Source organism: Phoenix dactylifera, chromosome 18, assembly GCF_051530095.1.
Source record: "Phoenix dactylifera cultivar Ajwa chromosome 18, Ajwa_hap1_PhDact_Kaust_v1.1, whole genome shotgun sequence".
Taxonomy (NCBI): Eukaryota; Viridiplantae; Streptophyta; class Magnoliopsida; order Arecales; family Arecaceae; genus Phoenix; species Phoenix dactylifera.
Window position 1 is genome coordinate 2,861,739 of NC_143207.1, and position 23,435 is coordinate 2,885,173.

The 23,435-nt window shown below is 38.7% G+C and overlaps 1 protein-coding gene across 10 annotated transcripts in view; it reads right to left on the minus strand.

Annotated features, from left to right (window-relative positions):
* The window catches only part of LOC103719076 (RNA helicase family protein), a 65,858-nt gene that overhangs the window by 21,187 nt on the left and 21,236 nt on the right, over window positions 1–23,435 (minus strand). For all 10 annotated transcript variants that reach the window (XM_008808148.5, XM_088714158.2, XM_088714161.2 and 7 more), the window contains 3 exons: window positions 10,784–10,998; window positions 10,458–10,550; window positions 8,533–8,656 (listed from right to left, as the gene is read on the minus strand). In XM_008808148.5, the coding sequence (XP_008806370.3) occupies window positions 8,533–8,656; window positions 10,458–10,550; window positions 10,784–10,998 (432 nt within the window). The remainder of the gene's footprint in view (window positions 1–8,532; window positions 8,657–10,457; window positions 10,551–10,783; window positions 10,999–23,435) is intronic.

Genomic DNA, 23,435 nt, shown 5'->3' on the forward strand with positions numbered 1-23,435 from the left:
ATGGGATGACATGGAGAGATAAATTCATGAAAAGAATTGGATAAGATCAAATTCTCTCTCTTTATGGCATACGTCATCTTTATCTTTATCTTACTTCTAATTAAGTTTAAATTTCGAATTTAAACACCACAAAATCACCACATGACTCTCTAATCTGGTTGTGGGCACGGAAATTCGAAATTGAAAGAGAGAAGTGACGACATGATGAATGGTTTAGATTAGATCAAGCTTCATCATGTGATGGTGCATGAACTTGAATTTTGAATTCAAAATTCAAAACCCTACTAAATCCTCCCCAAATATGGGATGGTTGGCGTGAAGTTAGAGGGGAGAGCAACATTAAAAGGACCTCCATCAGCCGGTGGTCGAATTCAAGGAAAAAAGAAAGAAAAAAAAAGAAAAAAAAGGGAAGAAGCCTAATGCATGAAAAGAAAAATCAGCCTTCCACTCGCCATTAGTTCATCTACTAAGTTCATGTTGCCATAGCTGTTAGGGATCCCTGATACGAGTCTTTAGATCAGATCTAAGTCCTCTTCAATCCATCTAAACCTTTCCTCCAAGTTCTTCCAAGAAGGCGGATCAAAAGTTGATAGCGTTGGGAAGATCAAATTTCAGCCTCAAGAAATTCTGCGCAAGCTAGCACTTCCGTAGGATTGGATCTCTCCAGAAACTTCACGTGTACTTCTCGTAGAGGCTATTCGTGTGCGTGGCTGCGAAGTCAAGGATCAGATCCACAAGTTTCATCCATCATAAAAGGTATTAATCCCACATCAATCTTTTATTTTGGTGTCAGGATCTAGGTCTGATTCTCCGAGGTTTTATCCTCCTTTGGGGCTCCTCACGGAGTTATCTCCAGAAACCATTCGATGGATATTCGGAGATTAATCGGAATAGAGTGTTTAACTTTTAGATCTGATAGTGAATCATGCATAAAGTTTTAGCATAATTGTTTAAACGATTCCGGCATAATCCTATGTATTCTTACAGTGCTGATTTCTAAATTTGATCTTATAAGCATGCACGAATTAAATTGTTTGATTCGATTTTTCCGCTGCGTTCTTGAAACTTAAAAAGAACTACGTATGGCTTGATCCCCCTTATGAAGGAATACGTAGGCAACCCGATCAGGTTCAGCCATGGTTTAAAAAAAAAAAAAATTCAGCATGCTTAACACCGAAGAACCTAGGATTCACTGTCAACAATTGATAGCCTCTTTAGAAGAAAAGCAAGCCTGCGTCAGATATTTGTCAGTGCCAGGTGGCAAGAGAGCAGATTTGCAGAGGTCGACATTGAGGGGAGCTATGTAGAGAACTTAGAGACGAGGCAAACATTCTAACAACAAATTGAGAAGATAGTGAAGACTATCAAGCCACTACATGAATGTTTCAAGCCATGGACAGTGAGAGCTACCCCCAGATGGGCTTCCAATATCATATGATGAAGGCAACAAATTAGATTAGAAAGGCAGATCTGAAACATGCCCAAGAGTACATCAATATCATTGAGCAAAGGTGGGACTACCAGATAGATAGAAAATTGAATCTAGTAAACAAGCAAGAATATTGAAAATTTGACCGCTCTTGTACTTGCAAAATTTTACTAAAACAATTACAAAGTAAGGATCGCCAAACCGGTCCGGTGGCCGACCGGTTCGGTATCGATTCGGATCGATTCGAACCGATACCAAACCGATACCACTGGTTCGGCCTCTAAAAGTCCAAAAAAAAAGGGCCTAGCCGACGCGGGCCGGTTCAGACTGATTCGGACTGATTCGGGCCAATACCATTTTTTAACGCCGAACCAAACCAGTCAGAGACTGGACCAGTCCGGTACGGGCTGAACCAGCCAGTACGGGCCGGTTCAGCATTCCTTGTTACAAACTCTATTAGCAACTAACTACCTGAATCCGAAATTCCAATACATCGTACCTAAGATTGATATGGACGAGAAACTTCTGGCAGCTCTACGTAATATGATCTACAAGATGGAGCTTAATCTAGAAGTCGCGGCCCTGTGTCTATAAGAGAAAAGTAAACTTAAGTGACATGCGAAAGTTAACTCATGTCTTCAATCATTAACATATTAAAACACACCTCTTTTTCACAGATAAAAATATTTAGGGAGGGCACTGACAGTTTTGAAGTTTCAACAGTTGTCGTAAGAAAATAATAACTATTATTTGATGTTCTATAGTTACTAATATGCTACTATCTTACATGTAATTTTCTTTAATGCTTTTACAGCTGAATAGTAGATTCATTTTGGTCTATCGATGAGACATCTTAAGTGGCTAGCCATTCCGATCATCTTTTGAACGGTCTTCTCGAGTGGTTATAAGCACAACTAGTCTACTGTCGCTCTTAACCACAGCAAGCAGAGGAACCATCTGACACAGAGGCACCTCAACGATCTCATATATATCCACTATAATCTGAGATTGAGACTGAAGTGCATTCATTAGGAAGTATAACTAAAATACATAAATCCAATCTACAATACTTTTGTTCAAGATAAGGAGATCCCATGATCGGATGACTTGTGAGCTCGATGAGCTAGGATCACCTCTACAATTAGAGACTTTCATAGCGAGGCAGGCTAGAATGGATGCAAAGCAATGGGCAGATCGCAGCATTCCATGCATGCTTCCAACGAATCAGCCACAACAACAGGGGTCGGTGAGGAGCCAAAATCACATGACTAAATATCCAAGACATCCTCGCAAAGATATTGTTGGGATACCATGCATGCCGCAGAAAATTAAAACTGAAATCTACGTTCCTAGAACGTTCATGAGATGAACAACACCGCGCGTCTTTCCGCTGCGATCGTCGCAACGCATGCGGAGGTAATCCGACAGTGGTATCAGAGCTACGTTTAAGGGATTTAGATTAAGATTAATAGGCATGATTAGGATTTAATTTAGATCTGAAATTTTTATATGCTTGCTGAAATTTTAGCATGCAGATTTTTCGTTATAAAATCTTGATCTTGCATGTTGTTCTAATTAAAACAATGAGATTGCAAATAATTAAAACATGTCTTGCATGATCACAATTTCAGTTGATAGCATATCTAAATTTTTCAGATCGAAAATTAGATGCATGAGATGCATTTAATAGAATCAAATTCAGAATTCACGTGAGAAGAGTCGACCCCAAGCATGCTCGAGTCGACTCCAATCCTTTTCGAGTCGACCCCAAGCATACTTGGGTCGACTCCAAGACTAGCCGAGCGACCGAAACACACTGAGTCGACTCCGAGACTAGTCGGGTCGACCCCAAGCATGCTCGAGTCAACTCCAATTATATTCGAGTCAACTCCAATTCTATTCGAGTCGACCTCAAGTATACACGAGTCAACTCTAAGAGACTCAGGAGCTCTCGGATTAACTGAATCCACCCGAGTCGACTCCATGTCAACTCGAGTCGACTCAAGGTTAACTCGAGTCGACTCCAAGCATACATGAGTCGACCCCTGATTGAGGATGTGTTTAAAATGTATGCATGAGATGTATGTATTAGTTAAACAGAATTTATCTGCATAAAACGTAAAAAAAATCCTTAAACAATAGGACATTTACATAAGATGTAAACTGAAACAATTGTCATTTATATAAGATGTAATCACATAATATATGAAAGAGTTTCATATTTACATAGGATGTAAACTTGAACCAATGTGATATTTGCATAAGATGTAATTATATAACATTTGGTTTGGGATAAATTGTTACATTAGATGTAAATCCTTTGAGACCTAAAACCTCCTCAATCAGTCGAGAGTGAACGATACATTAAGCTAGCCATATTTGATTAATTGATCTAATTGGTATCTAGGAAAGCATTAAAGGTGGTTAATTAGGACATTACTCTCTGAGTAAGAGGAGCCTCTCACCTGCTTATCTGGCCAATTGATCTATTACCTCCTATGAATAGCTCAAAGTTGGAATCACTAAGACTAGATTACCCCATAGTCTAGAGATCTTCCACCGTAGTAGAGTTGCTAAGGTATTTCCGACGTTAATTTGTCTCGGCTGGACACATTGGGCAAATTGCATCGGGGGGCTGGACCTCTCTATTAGCATGAGATGTTGTGGGGTAGAGCTGAGGTTGGGTACCAATAACTGTTAGGTGAGGGCCCAATGACGACTTTACTTCTGCGGAAAATACGATGGATCTAACTTAACCAAGGAACGGGACCAATAACTGTTAGGTGAGGTTCTTATGACTTGGAGACCAAGTAGGCTACAACTTGCTTGAGAAGCATTGGTGGGACCGTAGCACCCCACTTGAAACCTAGAGTCGCAGGTTTCTGTTTCTCTACTAGAGTGTAAAAGATCCAAAAAAATAGTGGGAGATGTTTGTTTTAAAAGTTCCTAAAACAAAGAAATTCAAATTCAAGTACAAAACTCTAACTAGAATCTTTACTCTCTGCAGATAAAAATATCAGCCTCTAATCCCTTGACCCGCATCCTTGAGAACAACCGATTGACCGGACCCAATTATAAGGATTGGCTCCGCAACTTGAAAATTATCTTAAGTTGTGAGAAATTAGGGCATGTACTGGACCATGACGCCCCAGTGTTACCAAATCGTCCGAGTGCCAAGCAGCGTGAGACGCATGCTAGGTGGATGGATGAAGACAATAAATTTAGGTGCTATATTTTAGCATCAATGTCCAATGAACTACAATGCCAGCATGAGAACATAAGGACTGCCAGGGACATTGCATCACCTGCAAGAGTTGTATGGTGAGCATAGTCGCACAGCTCGGTTTGAAGTGTCCAAGAGGCTCTTCAAGGCCAAAATATGCGAAGGGCAGTCTGTCCATGATCATGGTCTGACCATGATAAAGAACTTGGAAGAGCTTGAGAAGCTCGGCATGAACATGCATAATGAATTGCAAACTGATTTGATCCTGCAATCCCTTCCTTCATATGGGCAGTTTATTGTAAACTACCACATGAACAAGATTGAATGCACCAAACTGGAATTGTTAAATATGTTGGTAACAACTGAGGGAGCCTTGAAGAGTTCAAGGGGCACAGTTCTCGCTGCCGAGTTGATATCTACTTCCAAGAGAAAGTCTACCTGGAAGAAGCCTGCAAAGAAGCAGAAGACCGAGAAGAAGCCAAAGGATGTTCCAAAGAAAAAGGCTGCAGACAAGGGAAAGTGTTTCCATTGCAACGAAGACGGCCATTAGAAGAACTGTCCAATCTACATGGGGAGCATAAAAGGCAAGGGTGACACGCTTTCTGAAGGTATGTCAGATATGCTCGTAATTGAAACTAATCTAACGGTTTCTTCTACTTCCAGTTGGGTTATAGATTCTGGTTCTAGTGCTCACTTATGCACTACTATGCAGGGTCTAAAGGAAAGTAGAAGACTTACAGAAGGTGCGATAACCCTCCGGGTTGGCAATGGAGCAAAAGTTGCTACTGTTGCTATGGGCACCTACCCTCTGCGATTGCCGTCTGGATTTAGTTTGATATCTAGAGACTGTTATTATGTACCTGCTGCTAACAAAGATGGATCCTATTACCTGCAACTATGGGCAACTTGTACCCATATGGATATGGATATGGTGCGTCAGAGGCATCGTCTTCCAGTGGTACTATCTTACAAAGTCTGAAGCATCTTACAAATCGAATTTTGCTAAAGCAAATTCGAATGACCCCCTCCACAACCATATTATCAACTACATAGCACCTCCCAGAGCCAGAGCTTCAATAAGAGATCCGAAACCAGTTATAACCAAGAGTGCATATCTTATTGGATCAACGTACAGGACTACAATGCTACTTAGAAATGTGGGTTGATGTGTCCTCTGATTATGCTAATGATCATGATATCTGCAAGAGACATCGCCACTCGACAAGATTTTAGATGTCAATATGTATGTTACACTTTAAATACATCTAATTAATTGCAATATTGTCTGTTTTTTATTTCACTAATTGATTTTAGGTGTTTCATGTTGCTTCTTCTGGCATGTGAAGCCAGGATCGCTGGTTTTTTCCTTTCACATTTTGGTTTCGGACTGATGCTCACGCAAAATGTATAGCTGGAGGCAGTAAACCCAATGACATATTTGCCAGTTTTGCCCCTCCAAAGTAGCATTTTTTTCAAAGCAATGCAACAACAATGCAGAAAAATCACTCGAAAACATCAACAAGCATCATTTAAGTTGTACCGAATGATAAAAGCATCAAAAGACATCAAGAAACATTAAATTAGACCTAAAATCATTCAAAAGAATGATTACTTTTTATTAAATCTTCAAAAAATGAAAAACAAAAAAATGGCATGCCGATTTGGAACTAGTATGCCACATTGTACCATATGTTGGTACAATACAAAACTGACACCGTGCCGATAGCCAACCGGTATGGGGCACGGTACTAATTCGACTAACCTTGGCAAAAGCCACTTAGCATTAAGGCTGCAAATGGGTCGGGTCGAGTCGACCCGTGACCCGACCCGACCCGACCCCCGAATTTTAGGACCCGCGGGTTCGGGTCGGGTCCTATAATTGGACCCGAATCATTTTCTAGGTTGGGTCTGGATTTATCGAACGAACCCGACTCGACCCGACTAGACCCGAAGAGAGAGGGGAAAAGCAAAAAAGAGTCTTTCCTTTTCTTTTTTTTCGGTATGTGGGTCGTGATATTATTAGTCATTTTTAAGTGAATTAATGGCGGGTTTTCAAGGCAGATAGGAAGGAGATATAGGTTTCTTAGGAGCTTGTTAGCTTGCTCGCTAAGGGATGGGAAATGCCAGCCAATGAGGAGGGAAAGCTTTGTACCAAAAAAAAAATAAAGAGGAGGAAAAGCCCTAAGGGGAGTAGGGTTCAAGCGTGGAAGGATAGCAACAAGCATAGGTTCACAGAATCCAAAGGAACCTTGGCCCATCAGGATTCTCTCTCGATCTATTAGACTGTTGATACCTCTGGTGTCTCGGTAGCTGGCTTTTTTTTTCCTTCTGTTTTTTGGTTTTTGTTTCTTTTAACTTTTGAAGAGAGAAAGTGAGGGAACACTGAACTGAATATGGGTCATATGCCAGTTTTCTGCAATGGAATTGGATTTTGGAAGGTTTGGGATTTTTTTGTCCTCGTGAGGGGGGGAGGGCTGGGAGACACCAAGTTTCGTCCAATCAGTCATATAGATAAAAAGTAGTGTGATATGAAATTTGGCTTGCAGACCGACTTAGTAAGTCATGGGTCATCTGTTTTGACTGGAGGTCAATTGCAAGTCTTTCAAGTCATGGGTCACCTAGCACCTCATAATTATGATATGACCAAATTAGATTTGCCCAAATTCCTTTCCAAAAGCACAAAGAAAGTGGACCCGATTCAGACCCAAACCCGACCCGACCCAGACCCGACCCGACCCAGACCCAAGCCCAACCCGGACCCGATCCGACCCGATCTTCAACCGGGTCGGGTCTGGGTCCAAAATTATGACCCGAACAAAAAACCGGATCAGATCGGGGTCACTCAGAACCCGACCCGGCCCGACCCATTTGCACCCCTACTCAGCATTGATGGATGCTGCTTTAGAAATTTCTAAAAGACAAAGGCGAGTTACACTTTAAGAAACTCTAGTAACAGTCTCATGGAAGCCGGAGCTATTAGTATTCCTAGAATCATTTTTCTCCAAATGGCCCAATAGGTCAAGAACATGAGATTAATGCAACAAGGACCAGTGAAGTCCATCCTGAAGTAGGACAAGCAAATCCTGCATTTGTTATGTTATGCAACTACGTATCATTTGAGTTTTACTATCTCATCAAATTTGCACACTTGAGTTGTGTGGAATGCTAGCTTTCTTCATCCAAGGTGTTCCTATTTCAATTTTTGGACAAATCATTCCCGACCTCTGAAGTGAATGGTTTGTTCAAATTTCAGTCTTTTTTCCAAATATTTTGTGATATAAATATTACTACACATAAGATTATTACAGTTTAGAATAGTTCCTAAAAAAGTTTGGAAATTTTGTTTAAATGATAAAATGATTGGAAATCAAACATAGTTTATATATTAAGCCAGAAAGAAACAACACAACTATTTGGCTTTTTTATTCCAAACATATGAAAATAAAATTAATAGAAAGTATATCTTATAATTGGATCTTTGATATTTGGACAAAATAGCTTCAACTATTCCTCAATCATCCAGCATAATTTGAAAACTTAACAAGAAGACTAGCATTGGCAATGGCACTACAACCATGCGTACCATGTATTAGTAGCAAAACTGATAAGGCATATGGAAATATGGAAGATATTTTGTTGCTCTAAAACCATATTTTAACTGCTTCTAAGGTCAAAATTGACAATGAAATGCATTAGTCAATATGATATTGCATTTTTTCCAGGATTGTTCATATTATAAAATCTAAAATGAGTTTCAGAGTCCAGAAATGAAGACTTATTTTACTGATTTTTCAGCATACGCCAGCAAAAGGATAGAATACAAAGAATTAACAATGGCCCAAGAATAGTCTCAAGAACAAGAACAAGAACATGAAGCCACCTTCTAGTAGGACGAATTGTAATTTCTGCTGATAGAATTGCTGCAACGGTCAAAGCCTGAGACAAACATCCCAGCTCATTTGCCTCAATCAAAGTCCTTGAAAGTGAAGGCTCCAGTGGAAGCTCTGGACAAAATGTACATTAACGGGAACCGCGGTTAGTAATACGAGAATGAACAAAATGGGCAGTTATCAGTTTCAGAATGCAAAAAAAAAAAAAATCTTTTTTTTCTTTCTCTTAGGGGTGGGGGGGAAGGGGAGCAATGGCTTTAAGAAAACACTTCATAGCAATGTATTAATCACAACTTAATATTTTCAATTGCCACCATTCATAAATACAAATCTCTAAATATTTAGTTTTTCATTAGTAATTTATTTTTTTTGAACATATGATTGCACTTTATGTTTTAACCAAGCGTCGATAACCACTTAATGATTTCAGTTTTCAGCAAGCTTCGGATTTCTTACTTTAGGCAGTAGTAGACTAGAAATCAGGACCAGTCCAAAAAAACTCAAGAAAAGATTCCAAAAAGAAAAAAAGAAAAAAAGAAAAGTAACAAAGAAAAGTTATTAAACAATTTTGGAGAATATTGTGCTATATAGGTTCCCAATTGCTATATTGCTCATAGGTTTAGGCGCAGTTAAAAGTAGAATGCATGAAGCAAGTACAAAATCACAACAATTACCAACCAAATATAGTTCCAAAATAAACTATATTGAGACATAAATGCATGCCTATTTTATTATCCTTTCGTTTCATAATATATACCAACAATACACGGTGCCAATACAAACTTTGTCGACACATAATCAAGTCTTCTTTCTGACTATCGTTTCAATTTCATAATATACACATCCAGTGACGAGAGACTTTTATTGAGCATAATTGCGAGTAGACTTTGCAAGGATCTTAAAATTTGGCCATGTTCTTCTCAAATTTGGGATTATGTGGCCACTTAGCTAAATGCATGTAAACATAAAGCATTATACTTTTACATATAAACATTCTTGTTATTGTTTTGATGATCTTTTGCATTTAGTTGTTCATATTGCTCTGTAATATGCACCTCTATGGAGACTGAGGCTTGTTGAGGGATCTTGGCCAGTTTTGATCAAAATTATGGGCCACTTTCAGTAAGCTTCTTTTAATGCAACTGCAAGAAGCAATGCACATTTCATGGGGGTGTCCTTTATCCATTATGATTTACAAGTGACTCTAATTTCTTAGGTCGCACATATAGGTTATGGTTAGTTAAGTTGGATCCATAGGTTTAGCAATGCTAACAGTAACCAAACCCCCCTTGGAAGCTGTTCACTGTCATGACTTACATAACTTCCAACTTGAGTACCATGGAAACAGACGCTAACTAAAACCAAAGAAAACAGCTAAAAACTTTAAATCAAAGGGCTGATAGCTCCGTAATGGCCAAAATAGATCATTTTCAATCAAAATATTAGACCTTAACCCACCATATATTTGCTTCAATTAATTAATCAAATAAATGACCAAAACCATTCAGTATTGTAGTAGATAGACTCAATATGCACAATTAAGAAGACTTATCTTGCGAGCTCTTTTATACATCTACAATTCTGGATCATTATATATTTTATATGTGTACATACATATACATGCATACATAAACATATATTCTAAATAAAAGAAGTCTTTTAATATCGGCATGTTTTGGCTAATCGCATGGAACAAAATGAAATATTTGAAACATTTCAGCCTTAAGTTGGGCCAAAATGTCCTCTGAAACCAAACAAAATGAAATATCTGAAACATTTCAGCCCTTGGTTGGGGCAAAATGTCCTCTGAAACCAAAAGCTAAATCCTTATTATCCAATACTAAAAAAAGAATCTGAAAAAGCATCAAAATATAATTTTCTAAAAAAAGTGAATAAATATATATGAGAATGTTACCAGCCATAGTTCGTCCAATATGAGTTATCTGTCCATTTTCATCAATTGCATCAATGAGGTATAACTGCCTTAAAGCATCTTCTAGCGATTCACCTGTAGAAACATTATGCAGCCTTGGTTATCATGCTGGAATTGTCTGACAGAAATCCAATGCAATATGAAACATCATCTGCGATTTTTTTTAACTAAAAATGATAACATGAAAATATGTAGAAGTACACAGGGTATTCTGGGTTATGTACAACTAGAAGTATCTACTATTGTGTAGCTATTGAAGCAAACAGCCTCATAGAAAATAAATAAAACAAGAATGAAGCTTCTCTTACGTGATGGTGGATCAAGAAAATCAAACTTCAAAATATCAATGTCAGGAAGATCTAGGGATTTCAGGTAGAGAACACTTCCAGCAAGAGATGATCGCTGGATTTCCGGCACTGTTGCATCAAGAAACTCTTCCTGGTAGACAGAGGCAGGGTATAATCGATAGCACTTGCCAGGACGAGTTCTTCCAGCTCGTCCAGCACGCTGATTGGCTTGTACTCTGTAATCATTCACATCAGCAATTCTAACTCATTAGCAATTGAGCTTCAACAACCACATAAACTGATCTCAGAAAGAGTCACAGGGTACAAAAATTTGTCATAGATAACACCTCCAAACACAAACATGAATTAAAATAATATGGATACTCATAATTATATTATATACTCAAAAAAGCATATTGTAGAGAAATCAGAATATCAGGTTCCATCATAATATACTAAAAGTAAAAGATAACAACATTTAACGCCAAAGAAATAGTATACCTACTACTAGACACATCTCTCACATGTGATTTTCTTAATCTCTACACAGAAAGCTATTATGAGTTCCCAATGATTCACATGTATATCTCTAATGAGATTAAAGCACAAAAAATATACAATACGTAATCACCTCCATTGCCATTTATGTGCATAAGTATTTCTGAATCTGTTTGCAGTATACAGCTGATATACAAGGACATAGTATATGGTTCATTATTTCATGTGATCTCACCTTCAACATCATAGGATTCTTGAGAACATGCTAACCAATGGTAATGAATAAGAATACCAGCAATAACATATAATAACCAACACATATCTCACTATGTTTTATGCACATTACAATACCAAGTAGATGCATCCAAACACTTAATTAGTTGCAGAACGACAAAGCCAGTAAAACTAGTGCTCATAAATATGCACATTAGGTGCAACAAAAGAAGAGATAGAACCGTAAGATGCCTAAGAATAGCACCATAAAATTGTTACACTTGCATAAAATGCGCTACAAAAATATATTGTTGAAGGAAAATGGAAATTTTAAATCTCTACCTGCTAAAATGTGCAATCAGATTAAGATTATAACAATAGAGTTGGTAAATGATTTCTTAAGAATCTATAGGTAAGCAGCACATATCTAAAGAAACTTGTCAGTTAAATTTAAGTTTCATGAGTGCATAACCATGTTGACGTCAATGAACAAAAAATATAGTAAGGCTAAGAAACATGTCAGACCAAGGTTTCAAAAAGCACATGGATGAAGGCAGTCAAGGTATATGCAGCCACTTATGTCGGCACCTATGCAATTTGTATTTTAAAACATTACAAAATCAATAAATCCATAGTAATAGATAAAAGAGAAGAAATATAATAAACAGCTCAATAAAAACTAAGAAATATAAAAAAAAATTACAGAAGAGATGGACTGTCACATATTCAAGGCTTGGGATTATGCAAGAAACTTGGGCATAAACCATGCAGTCCATCAAAATCGTAGTTTGAACTTTGAACTGATCACATCATGGGTACCGAGGCATACTAAGTATGTACAGCATCCTGTACTGAGATGTATTGATGAACCCTGAGAAGACAAAGGAGTGTCCTCCAGTACATACAATACTGGTATGCCCCTGCATGCAATATTTCAAACCTTGCACCAAATAAGAGGTGCAGCAAGCTAAAGCCTTTACAGGGTGGTCAGAGAAGTTGGGGGGGCACACATGTGATAAGACAACTGAAGCAATGCAACTAGTATGCCTATCTACATGATAATATTTATGGTAAGATTTTTCTTGAGAGAACAAATTAGCTACGATAAGGATAGGCAAACTAAAGATATAAATAGGGAAGATGAATTAGTATTTTTGTTGAATTTAGATGATTACATTAAGGAAAACTCTTGAATAAAATGGAATTCTATTCTGAGGCAAATAAAATAAAATAAGGTACGAAACACAAGTGGAATTGGCTTGATTTAATTGTGCAGCTTGTTCAGTTTGATCCTAGAAATTTCAAGGAATGGTACACAGTTGCAGAGTTATGACAGATTATAGGAATTAAAGTAATCAAATGAGTTTTTTTTAAATCAAATAGACTATTGAATTAAAAATTTTAGCCATGTGTAGTTATGGAAGAAGATGATGGAATATTGGTTGAAAAAATCAATAAAAACATAAAAAATCTTAAGTAGAATGTTTATATTTCCAATATGACCAACAATACTGTTTTGAACCAAAGTTCGTTGAAACGGTATCGGGACCTATACCGGTCAGCAATCGACACAGTATGGTACGGTCCATACCATGCTGTTTCGGGGTGAACCGTATTTCTTTTTTGAATTTTTCAAATTGCCGTAGGCAACAATACAAAACAAGATCCCCTATTACGAAATGAAATAGAGGATCCTTGTTACAATTAGGGCTTCCGAGCCCTCCCTCCCTCTCTCTCGGCCTCTCTCTCCCCCTCCCTCTCCCTCTGCCTTCCTCCCTCCCTCTCCCTCTCTCTTTTCCTCTCTCCTTCTCCCTCTCCCTCCTTTCAAACCAAGGTAATGAACTGTGCCGATAACCAGCCGTTCCAATTCAATACACCCTAATCGCCCGATTTGGCATGGTTCAACAAACCATGCTTCAGATAAAATATCAGGCAATGAGGTCTAGAAACATAACACGAGCACCACAAAGACGAGAGCAAAGATTGGCCTGTTATAAACTGAGAAGAATGTCTCTTTTCTTTTCTTAGATTGTTATTTCCAGTGGTAAAACCAACATCCCCTTCAGCAGAGTAGAGAGGACTTGGTTCTCCATATGGGGTGGAATCATAACCATGGAGAGAGATAGAGAAAGAGACAATGAACAGACTAAAAAACAGGTTTTAAGAATTGAGGAAACCTGGCATAGGACAGAACCAACACACTATCAATTCCACACATGCCCACCATCATAGACTTTCGATGAAACATGACAAAATGGCCCACCAAAACACATGAGAGGGCATGTGCACTGGTTGGACTTGCATTCGGTCCACCCAAGGACCTGATGGATGAAACTCGAGAGCAATACATGCCCTAATGATCCCAGAGTCCAAGTAACAGACCAATCCAATTCTAGATATAACATATCTGAACATCGCAACATCAACAATCAACTACTGGAGGGACCTGAGAAGGATATAATGCAAACCCAACCTCAATGTTTTGAAAAGGCAGCTATATATGCAGGAAATCAAGGGGTTACATGCACAGGCGCCTATAAGATTAGCATTTTAAAAATAAATAAAATATACTAAATACAACACTAATAGCAATATTATTTACAAATAATAGCAATAATAATAAGAATAACATCTAGTAATTGGTGCTTGCTTCTTACTATTTAATTCTTAGTGGTAATATCTTGAGCAATGATCTATAGTAATAATAAAGATAGCATAATTATTATATTGACATTGTTAATACACATGTATCCAACCTGTTTGAAACCCACATACAACAAATCATTAGCTAGAACCTGTCCCGTTCATATAGGCCTGCACAAGACTGGACAGATATATGGTTGCACAATGCTAAAAGGCCCACATATGCGGTTGCACAATGACAAACAGACGGCATATGCCACTGCAAAATATTAAACCTGGTGTATATGTCCTCAAATGCTATGCAAACTGTGTTTTTGGACCATAATAACCAAAGATTGCACTAAGGCCTATCTAAGCAACACTTTGAGGCTCTCGAGCAAGCAGCAAACTATAACTTAAGCCATAGATAACTAAAACTCTAGGAGACCAACTAGGCCTGGGAGCCTACCTAAGGCTTACATCTGGCTTGGACTCTTTTAAGTTTCAATACCAATAGCTGTAGTGGTATGGCACAATGATTAGGATTAACGTTACAGTTGATATGAAAATTAAAAACACATAACATGATGATGCTATTGCTACTAAAATCATATATATGAAATAATTTTGCGAGCAATAAATGCATTAGTATTGGTATCTAGCATTAATATTATAAAAGAAATAATAAAGCTAGAGGGTTTTATCGCAAAACCAAACCAAAATAAACAAGTACAAAACTCATGAACATGCAACCAAATCCATGAGAATTATTTTAAATGACATACAATTCATCAAAATAATCATATGAAAAATATCAATGTTTCAACTAAGTGGTAACTTCAAAGTAAGGTATTTCATCCACATTATGCCACTGGATTAATGTTGATATAAATTAGACATCCGTGCAGGAATTACTCAAACAGCACTTAAAGGGACCCACTCAAATGTGCTATTCAACTTACTAGTTAAGCTCAATTTGGATTATTCCTGATCACCATCATAAACAATAACTAACCTTTCAATTATCCTGCTAAATTTATAATGAATTCTAATGAAAGCAACTCATTAGGATTAAAAGAAAACTATTAGAACTCCTAATAAAACTTAAGTACTTCAACAGGACTTTTTATTGCATTTACATAACCATTTCAAGGTTCTATGATGCACTCCACCTACAAGCTAAAATTTGGTGACTCCACAAATACCTCATAATCAAGGTTAGCTAAATCGGTACCATGACCCATACAAGTCTCGTATCGGGTCGGGAACGAAAGCTTTCTAATGTGGGTAGAGACTTTAGGCTATCGTTTCAACATGGTATCAGTTTGGTACCGTATCGACACGCAAAAAAAAAATCAATTTTTAATATTTAATGAAAAGTAATAATTTTTTTTGTTTTTTGAATGATTTTAAGTCTTATTTGATATTTCTTAATGTCTTTTGATGTTTTATCGTACATCTTAAGTAATGCTTCTTAATATTTTGGAGTGATTTTTCTGTTTTGAAAAAAAAAACTATCTTAGAGAGGCAAAAACTGGCAAATCTGTGTCATTGGGTTTGTTACCCCAGTTATACATTTTTCATGCCAAAACTAAAATGTAAAGAAAAAAGCTAGTGATCCTAACTTCGCACACCAGGAGAAGCAACATGAAATACCTAAAATCAACTAGTTAAATAAAAAACATATAACGATACAATCAATTAGATATATTTAAAGTATAACATACATATCAATTTCTAAAATCTCATTGAGTAGCGATATCTCTTGTAGATATCGAGATCATTTGAATAATCAGGCGGCACATCAGCCCACCCTTCTAACCAAGCAGCATTGTAATCCTGTGCGTTCATCTCATAAGGTATACACTCTGGGTTATAACTGGTCTCGAATTACTCACTGAAGCTTTGACTCTGAAAGGTATCCTCTAGTTGATAATACAGTCATGGAAAGGCTCATCTGAATATGCCGACAGCAAAATTCGACTTGTAAGGTGCTTTATGCTACGTAGGATAGTAGCCACTGAAAGACAATACCTTAAACGTACCGTATCCATATCTGTATGCATCATAGATTGCCTATAGTTGTAGGTAATATGATCCAACTACGACTCAAAACCTGATACGTCTACAAATTTTACTCCACAAGCGAGGTCATACACAGTTGCATCATGTCCTCTGAACGACCTTACGGAACCCATCTCCTATATGCAATCATATGCTCACGGCCTCTACCATCTCGTGCACCATAATCCTTATCCTGCATAGTATGTGTAAATTAGAACTCACCGGTGAATAGAAAACCGTCATACAACTGTCTCATAAATGGTGGTCTCATATCCTCCACTCTCCTTGACCACCGAATCTATAATCACCAGAACTGTCATCACTGCTCTCCCTGATCTCTAAGTTTGAGTAAACTAACTCATTCACTCTCTCCATTGGAGTTGGAACTGCCTCTCTTTTCTTTCCGACTACGCTGAGCATCCACCTGCTTTTCCTTCGTGTCTCTCTCTGTCCGGCTATGCTAGGAGGATGAATGTCGCTCTCCTAATTGAGTCGACTGGATAGTGTGGTAGCCTCATCTAAGCAAACTCTCGGTCATATATCTCTACAAGGATGTCTTAAATATGGAGTCATATAATGATCGGCTCCCTACTAACCTCTATGGCTGTAATTGATCAATTGGAAGCATGCGAAGAATGTTGCAATCTGCCCATTACTCTACATCCATCCTAGCCTCGATGGTTGTGCAAGTGGCTGTTCGTGGAGGTAATTCTAGCTCATCGAGCTCCAACTCATGTTGCTAGCCCACAAGCCATCCGATCATGGGGTCATCCTTATGTTGAATGAAAGTATTGTGGATTGGATCCATGTACTTCAACTCCATTTCCTTCTGAATGCACTTCAGCCTCAACCTCAAATTGTAGCGGACATATACAAGCTCATTGAGACACCTCTATGTCAGATGATTTCTCTGCTTGCTATAGATGAGGACGAATGTGGACTAGTTGTGGTCACAGCCACTCGAGGAAACCGTTTGGAAAAGAATTTGAATGGCTAGCTATTTAACATATCTCGCCAACAGATCAACATGAGTCCACCCTTTAGTTGCAAAAGCATGGAAAAAAATTACATATAAGATATTATTAACTCTAAAACGTCAAGTAATAGTTATTGTTGATATCTAATATACCTAAATTCATAGTTTTTTTACTTACAATAGCCGTAGAGACTCCAAAGCTGTTAGTGCCCACCTAAATATTTTCATCTATGAAAAAAAGACATGTTATAATATGTTAATGTTTGAAGACACGAGTTAACTTATGCATGCCGCTTAAACTAACTTACCTTTTATAGACAAAGGGCCGCGACTTCTAAATCCGACTCCATCTTATAGATCATATTACGCAGGATTACTAAAAAGTTCTCATTCATATCAATCCTAAGTACGGTGTACTAGAACCTCAGGTTCAGGTAGTTAGCTGCCAATAGAATTTGTAATTATTTTAGTAAAATTTTATAAGTATAGAAGCAGTCAAATTTTAAATATTCTTGCTTACCTGCTAGATGCAACTCTCCACCCATGTGGTAGTCCTGCCTCTACTAAATGATATTGTTGTACTCTTGAACATGCTTCGAATCTGCTTCCCTGATCTAATTCTCTGCCTTCTCCATCATATAATATAGGAAGCCCATCTGGAGCTACTTCTCACTGTCCACATTCATTAATGGCTCGATAGCCTTCACTATCTTCTCGATCCACTGCCAAAATGTTTGCCTTATAACGAAGTTCTCCACATGGCTCCCCTTAGTGCAAACCCTCACAAATCTTCTCTCATGTCACTCAGCACTGACAAACATCTGACACAAGCCTATTTTCCTCTCAAGGAGGCTATCAAGTTCAATATAGTTAGTAGCAAGCTGTCACAGTTGGCCTCAAGATCTCCTCCTGCATACCTCCTCATCAGTGATAGAACTCGTGTGGTTATAAATAAATCCGATGATGGATTGGCCTGTCTCTATTGTCTGTTGCACCCTATGGATCTTTCCAATCTCCATCAACATGAAATCGATACGATATATAGCAAATGAGAGCCAAAAAATGTGGCTAGTGCTCCATCAAAATCAACACAGTGGCCTTAAATTGTGGCATGTTATCAGTGATGACCTGCAAAACATTCTCCTCTCCTACCTGATCAATCACCTCTTCCATCAATATGAGGATATACATAGCATTGTGCACCTAATCGAAACATCAACTTCTGGAAGAAAGTCTTCGTATCATAGCATATCAAGAAGATGATGCTCCGCCTGATAGAACCGGTCCAACCATCACACATCACCGTCAGTCCATATGTGGATCACTTGCTATAATATGAGAAAATCCACTTCTATAGCTCCTTGTTATTGTTAAGAAGCTCACCATAGATGTCATTCAGTCCTAAAGGATCTACACCCGACCCAGCATCTTGTATAGAGGAACTACAAACCTATAATACGTGTTGTTTGTCGCATTCGCTGGGATATGGCTGAAGTGGAACTAAGATCCAATAGCTCGCCTCATATCCTTCTTCTTGTCCTTCAGCAAGGTGTCAACCCTCTACTGCTTCAAATTTCTATTAAGGAAGACGTGGATTTTGATCATAGATGGTGGCTCCTAACAAAATCTTTGGAGAACTTCTTCCTGTTGCCAAAAGCCCTTAGTATAGATGCAATACGGCCACTGCCTCTACTAACGGCTTTTCTAATTGAGGAGGTCCTCCTAAACTCTGGATCTGCCTCGCCGATCCCAGAACCAGCGCTTGATTCAGAGTGAGCCCAAATTGAGCTTTATGCCTGGCCACCTCATCCTGATGCCACTAATCATCTAGGCTCGTCTGAATAGCAGCTTGAATCTATGCCTCCGCATCATATAGTTATCTTTCCTCTCTTGAACTCTGTCGCACCAATTATACCTCCAATGGTGCCGATCCAAGAGCATTTGCTCATGATCCCAGCCAATTAGCAAGCACATATCAATTATTAATAGTGAAACTTTGTTATAATGAAAAAATGTTTCTACTTCATAAAATACTTCTAAATTATCTAATACATAGAACTAATATTTCATATTTCTAGTATTATTTATGTATTTTTAATAATTTTTAAATTAAAAAATAATTTTAAATAACAAAAATTCAGAAAATTTTATTTTCTACTTCAAAAAATACTTCAACATATAAAAATAATTTTTTATTTTTATTGAATAGATATTTTTAATAATTTTTAAATTAAAAATAATTTTAAAATATAAAAATTCTAAAAAAATTAATTTAAGCTCAGATCCATGTAGAACCCTATCTTGAATGCCACATATATTTTTCTCAGCTCGCAGGCATGCATCAAAAGCGGCTTATTTTTCAATTTTATTCAAATTTGGGCCTAAGCCATTGTGTGGATGATCACATCTAAATTAAAAAAAGGGCACCAAATTTAGGTTGAGAGTAGGCTGCATGCCCCTAAAAAAGCTTCTAATTACACAATTACTTTTGGAGTTTATTTTATTTTTTAATTTATAATCCAAATATATATTTTTAATGTATAAAATTGCAAATTTAACAAAAATTTAAAATTTTGGTCCTATTGTGTAGATCATCCATAGATCTATAACATATCATAAAATCATGCCAAAATCAAAAATTTTGGCATGACCTTCCTTATTTTCTAATTTTTTTGGTATTTTTTGATGTTATAAAAAAAAGTAGAAGAAATGAAGTGGAAGAGAACCACCTTACCTTGTTTTGGTTTGGATCTAGTGTTTAATCGTTGAAATCAGTCATTTTTTGGTGAAGTAGAGGAGGTTGAAAACAATGAGAAGGCCTAAGAAGGCTCGTGAGGCCATCCTAGGCCACTCTCTACTATTGGAAAGAGAGGGGCCAAACCGGTTCGTCCGATGCAAATTGAGCAATCCGCACCGGTTCTACTCAAAACCATCCAGTTCAAAGAAATTCTCTTTATTTTTCAAAAAATAGGGCCGAGTCGTCCCGATTCCTCCCTAATTCGATTCAATACGCTCCGAATCGAACGGTTTGGGGCTATTCGGCATACCATGCTCGTAATCCTATGTAGCATTTAAGAACAAAATAATTTAAAAAGGACTACCAATTTGTTATTCAAAATCAAATTATGAAGTTAAAACTTCATATACTAAGCCAAATGACCACAAAGTTTATATGTAAAGGCACCTCAAATAGAGACAACTAGTTGAACATTACTTCAAGCCACGATCTAGTGAACCATGTCAATTAGCTGGTTTGAGGCATGCCGAACCACCTAACCAGATCAGTCAAGTACCAGCATGGTTCTGGGGCTCGCTTTGAAATGATAACATTAGGGCTGAAAGTGGGTCGAATTATATCCGACCGTATCCGTTTTCGTATCCGATTTGGGCCAGATTCTGATACTCCGAATACATATTCGGATAGTCAGTTCAAAAATCCCCCAAATACGGATAAGGATGCAGATATACCTGATTTTTTTAGATTCAGATCCGGGTCTAGATATCCGTATATAAGGGTGCAAATGGATCGGGTCGAATCTTAAGTGACCCTGACCCAACCCAGTTTCTTGTTCAGGTCCTAATTTTGGACCCAGACCCAACCCAAATAAAGATTGGGTCAAGTCGGGTCGAGTCTACGGCTACAATTTTTGACCCATCAAGTCATTCGGGTCGGGTCGGGTCCATGTGTAACCCAAACCCGACCCAAAAAATTCGAGTCCAGGTCGGGTCCGGGTCTGTGTCGGGTCCGGGTCCAGAAATTCATCAGGTCCATTCTTACCTCGAGTAAATAATGCCAGCTCCATAGTCAACTTTTTGAGAGGTTTTATTGAAAGGTCCCATCCTACTTTTTGTCCTCTGCTGCAGGCCCCCGTCAAACTTTTTTTAGAGGTTTAATTGAAAGGTTCCATCCTACCTTTTGTCCTCTACTACAGGCCGCCCACCCCCCTCTCTCTGTATTCCCTTCGCAAGGAGGCACTGCAAATAGACAACAGATAGTGAGAGAGCGAGAGCGAGCGAACTCCCAGGGAGAAAGGGACTCAAAGAGAAGAGAGTGAGAGAAAGAGGAGGTATGGGAACGGGATGGGGGAGAGCATTCTGCACATTGATCCGTCGAGATCCGGATACGGCGGCGGTGGAAAGGAGCCCTGACCCCAACCCCCGAAGCTGTGCGAAGTTGAGCTTCTCTGGCAGCGGCAGCGGTAGCAATTCACCGATGCCAAGGTAGCGCAGCCTCCAGTGCCGCACCAAGTCGACACATCCGGAGAGCCCAAAGCTGCAATCCAAGACCGCGATGATGGTAAGCTCGCACACGTCGCCACCACCAACCAGCTCGAAGCGGAGCCCCACTTTCCTCCGCCGAGGTTCCTCCAACACGTCTTCACCCAGATCCCCTTCTGCGTTCGCCATCTTCAAGGCCGCCCTTCACCACTCTAGGTATGCATTTCGTCTGCACAATTCCGGCAAAGGTTCCTCCAACACATCTTTTTTTTTCCTTCATTCCGGATGAAAATACATATTTTCCTCACTCCTCAATCCTCACGGAAAACCGACTGTCGGAGGCTCGGAGCGATTTTTCCTGCGGGCTGCAGCTGCGGCCTGTGGGCCTACGGTCTGTGGCTGCGGCCTATGGGCCTGCGGCCCTAAATGGGTAATCCAGGTTTGGGTCGGGTCGGATCGGATCGTTGGATAAACGATCCAAAATTGACCAAAAAAATGGATCGAGTCAGGTCCGGGTCGGATTGAGATTCAGTAAACCCAGACCCAACACAAAAAACAGAATGGATCCAAATTTAGAGCCCGACCCGAACCCACGGATCCTCTAAAACGGATCGGGTCGGGTCGGGCCATGGGTCAACCCGACCCATTTGCAACATTATCCGTATAGCAAGGGTAAGTGAAAAGAAGTTTAAGTTAAATTACGAAACCAATTAAATGATTAAGCAAACCTAAACTATAAAAAAATCTAGATATCGGATGACCGTCACTTAAGTAACCCGAATATGGAATACCTGATTCGAATAAAATCCTTTAAATCACCCCGCACGCCTGAAAGGCTTAAACCTCTTGTTCGTCTGTTTTGTCCCTCTTTCCTCTTCGTCATCTTCAAGCAACTAGAGTTTCGAAGATCCCGTCCACTTCTTAGTTTCATCCGACAATTGCAATCGCGACAGCCATGTGATACCTTGGAGGCGCCATAAATCCCATCTAGTTCGGTGACGAGCAACCTTGAGCAGTATACCTTTTATTAAATTGTTATTTTTTTATTGATAAATGCTTGTTAAAATTATATTTTTTTAATTGAATCTTTTCTTTATGATTATATCTTTATTGCTAGTTTTCATCATCGAATTTTGCTCAAATTTGATTAATATCCGAAAAAGTATGCGATTTATATCCGTATTCGGATCAAGAAAATATGGATATCTTTAATATCTGATTCGTATTTGTATCCATTTATAACAAATATGAATATACTTAATATCCGATTTGTATCGGTATCCGTTTAGAATAAATATGGATATTAATTTTGATATCCATTTAATATCCATATCCATATTCATTGAAAAATATAGATACAAATATGGATATATCAATATCCGATCCGTTTTCAGCCCTAGATAACCTCCTCCCCCTCCCCATGCATCGAACACTCCCTCACCTCTCTCTCCCCCTCCCACCTCCAACCTCTCTCTCAAGGTTCGCTTGAAGCCCTCATCGCCAAATCCAGCCTCTCTTGTCGCGAAGCCCTCGAAGCACGTCGAAGCCCTCCTCCAAATTCAGTCTCTCCCTCGTCATGAAGACCTTAAAGCCTTCCTCCAAAATCCAACCTCTCTTGTTGTGAAGCCCTCAAAGCCCATCCAAACCCATCGAAGCTCAAGCTAGGTGAGTCCCCTCTCTCCCCCCTTTCTCTCTCCCCCTCCCTCTCCTTCTTCCTCTCCCTCCTATCCCTCTCCTTCTTCCTCTCTAGGCCCCTCTCTCTCCCCCTCCCCGTGGTTCCAATATACCGCAGTTCGGTATGGTACGAACCGTACCGTACCATACTGGTCACCTGTCGTAATCTATTCTGCTTACCTTGCTCTAAGATAGATCACTTCAACATCTAGACACTCAAGGGAAAGAGTTTAAGAATATGTGATCGTCTAAGTATTTTCTGCTATCATAGGCAACTTTTCAACTCTTCTTTATTTTTTAAGTATTCGGCCCATGTTCACGGATTTTCTTATGCTTAAAACTAGAGAGACCTATTTGAGAGACTACCACTTAAGAGAGGCATTACAGTAATTTATCCCTAGTACAATT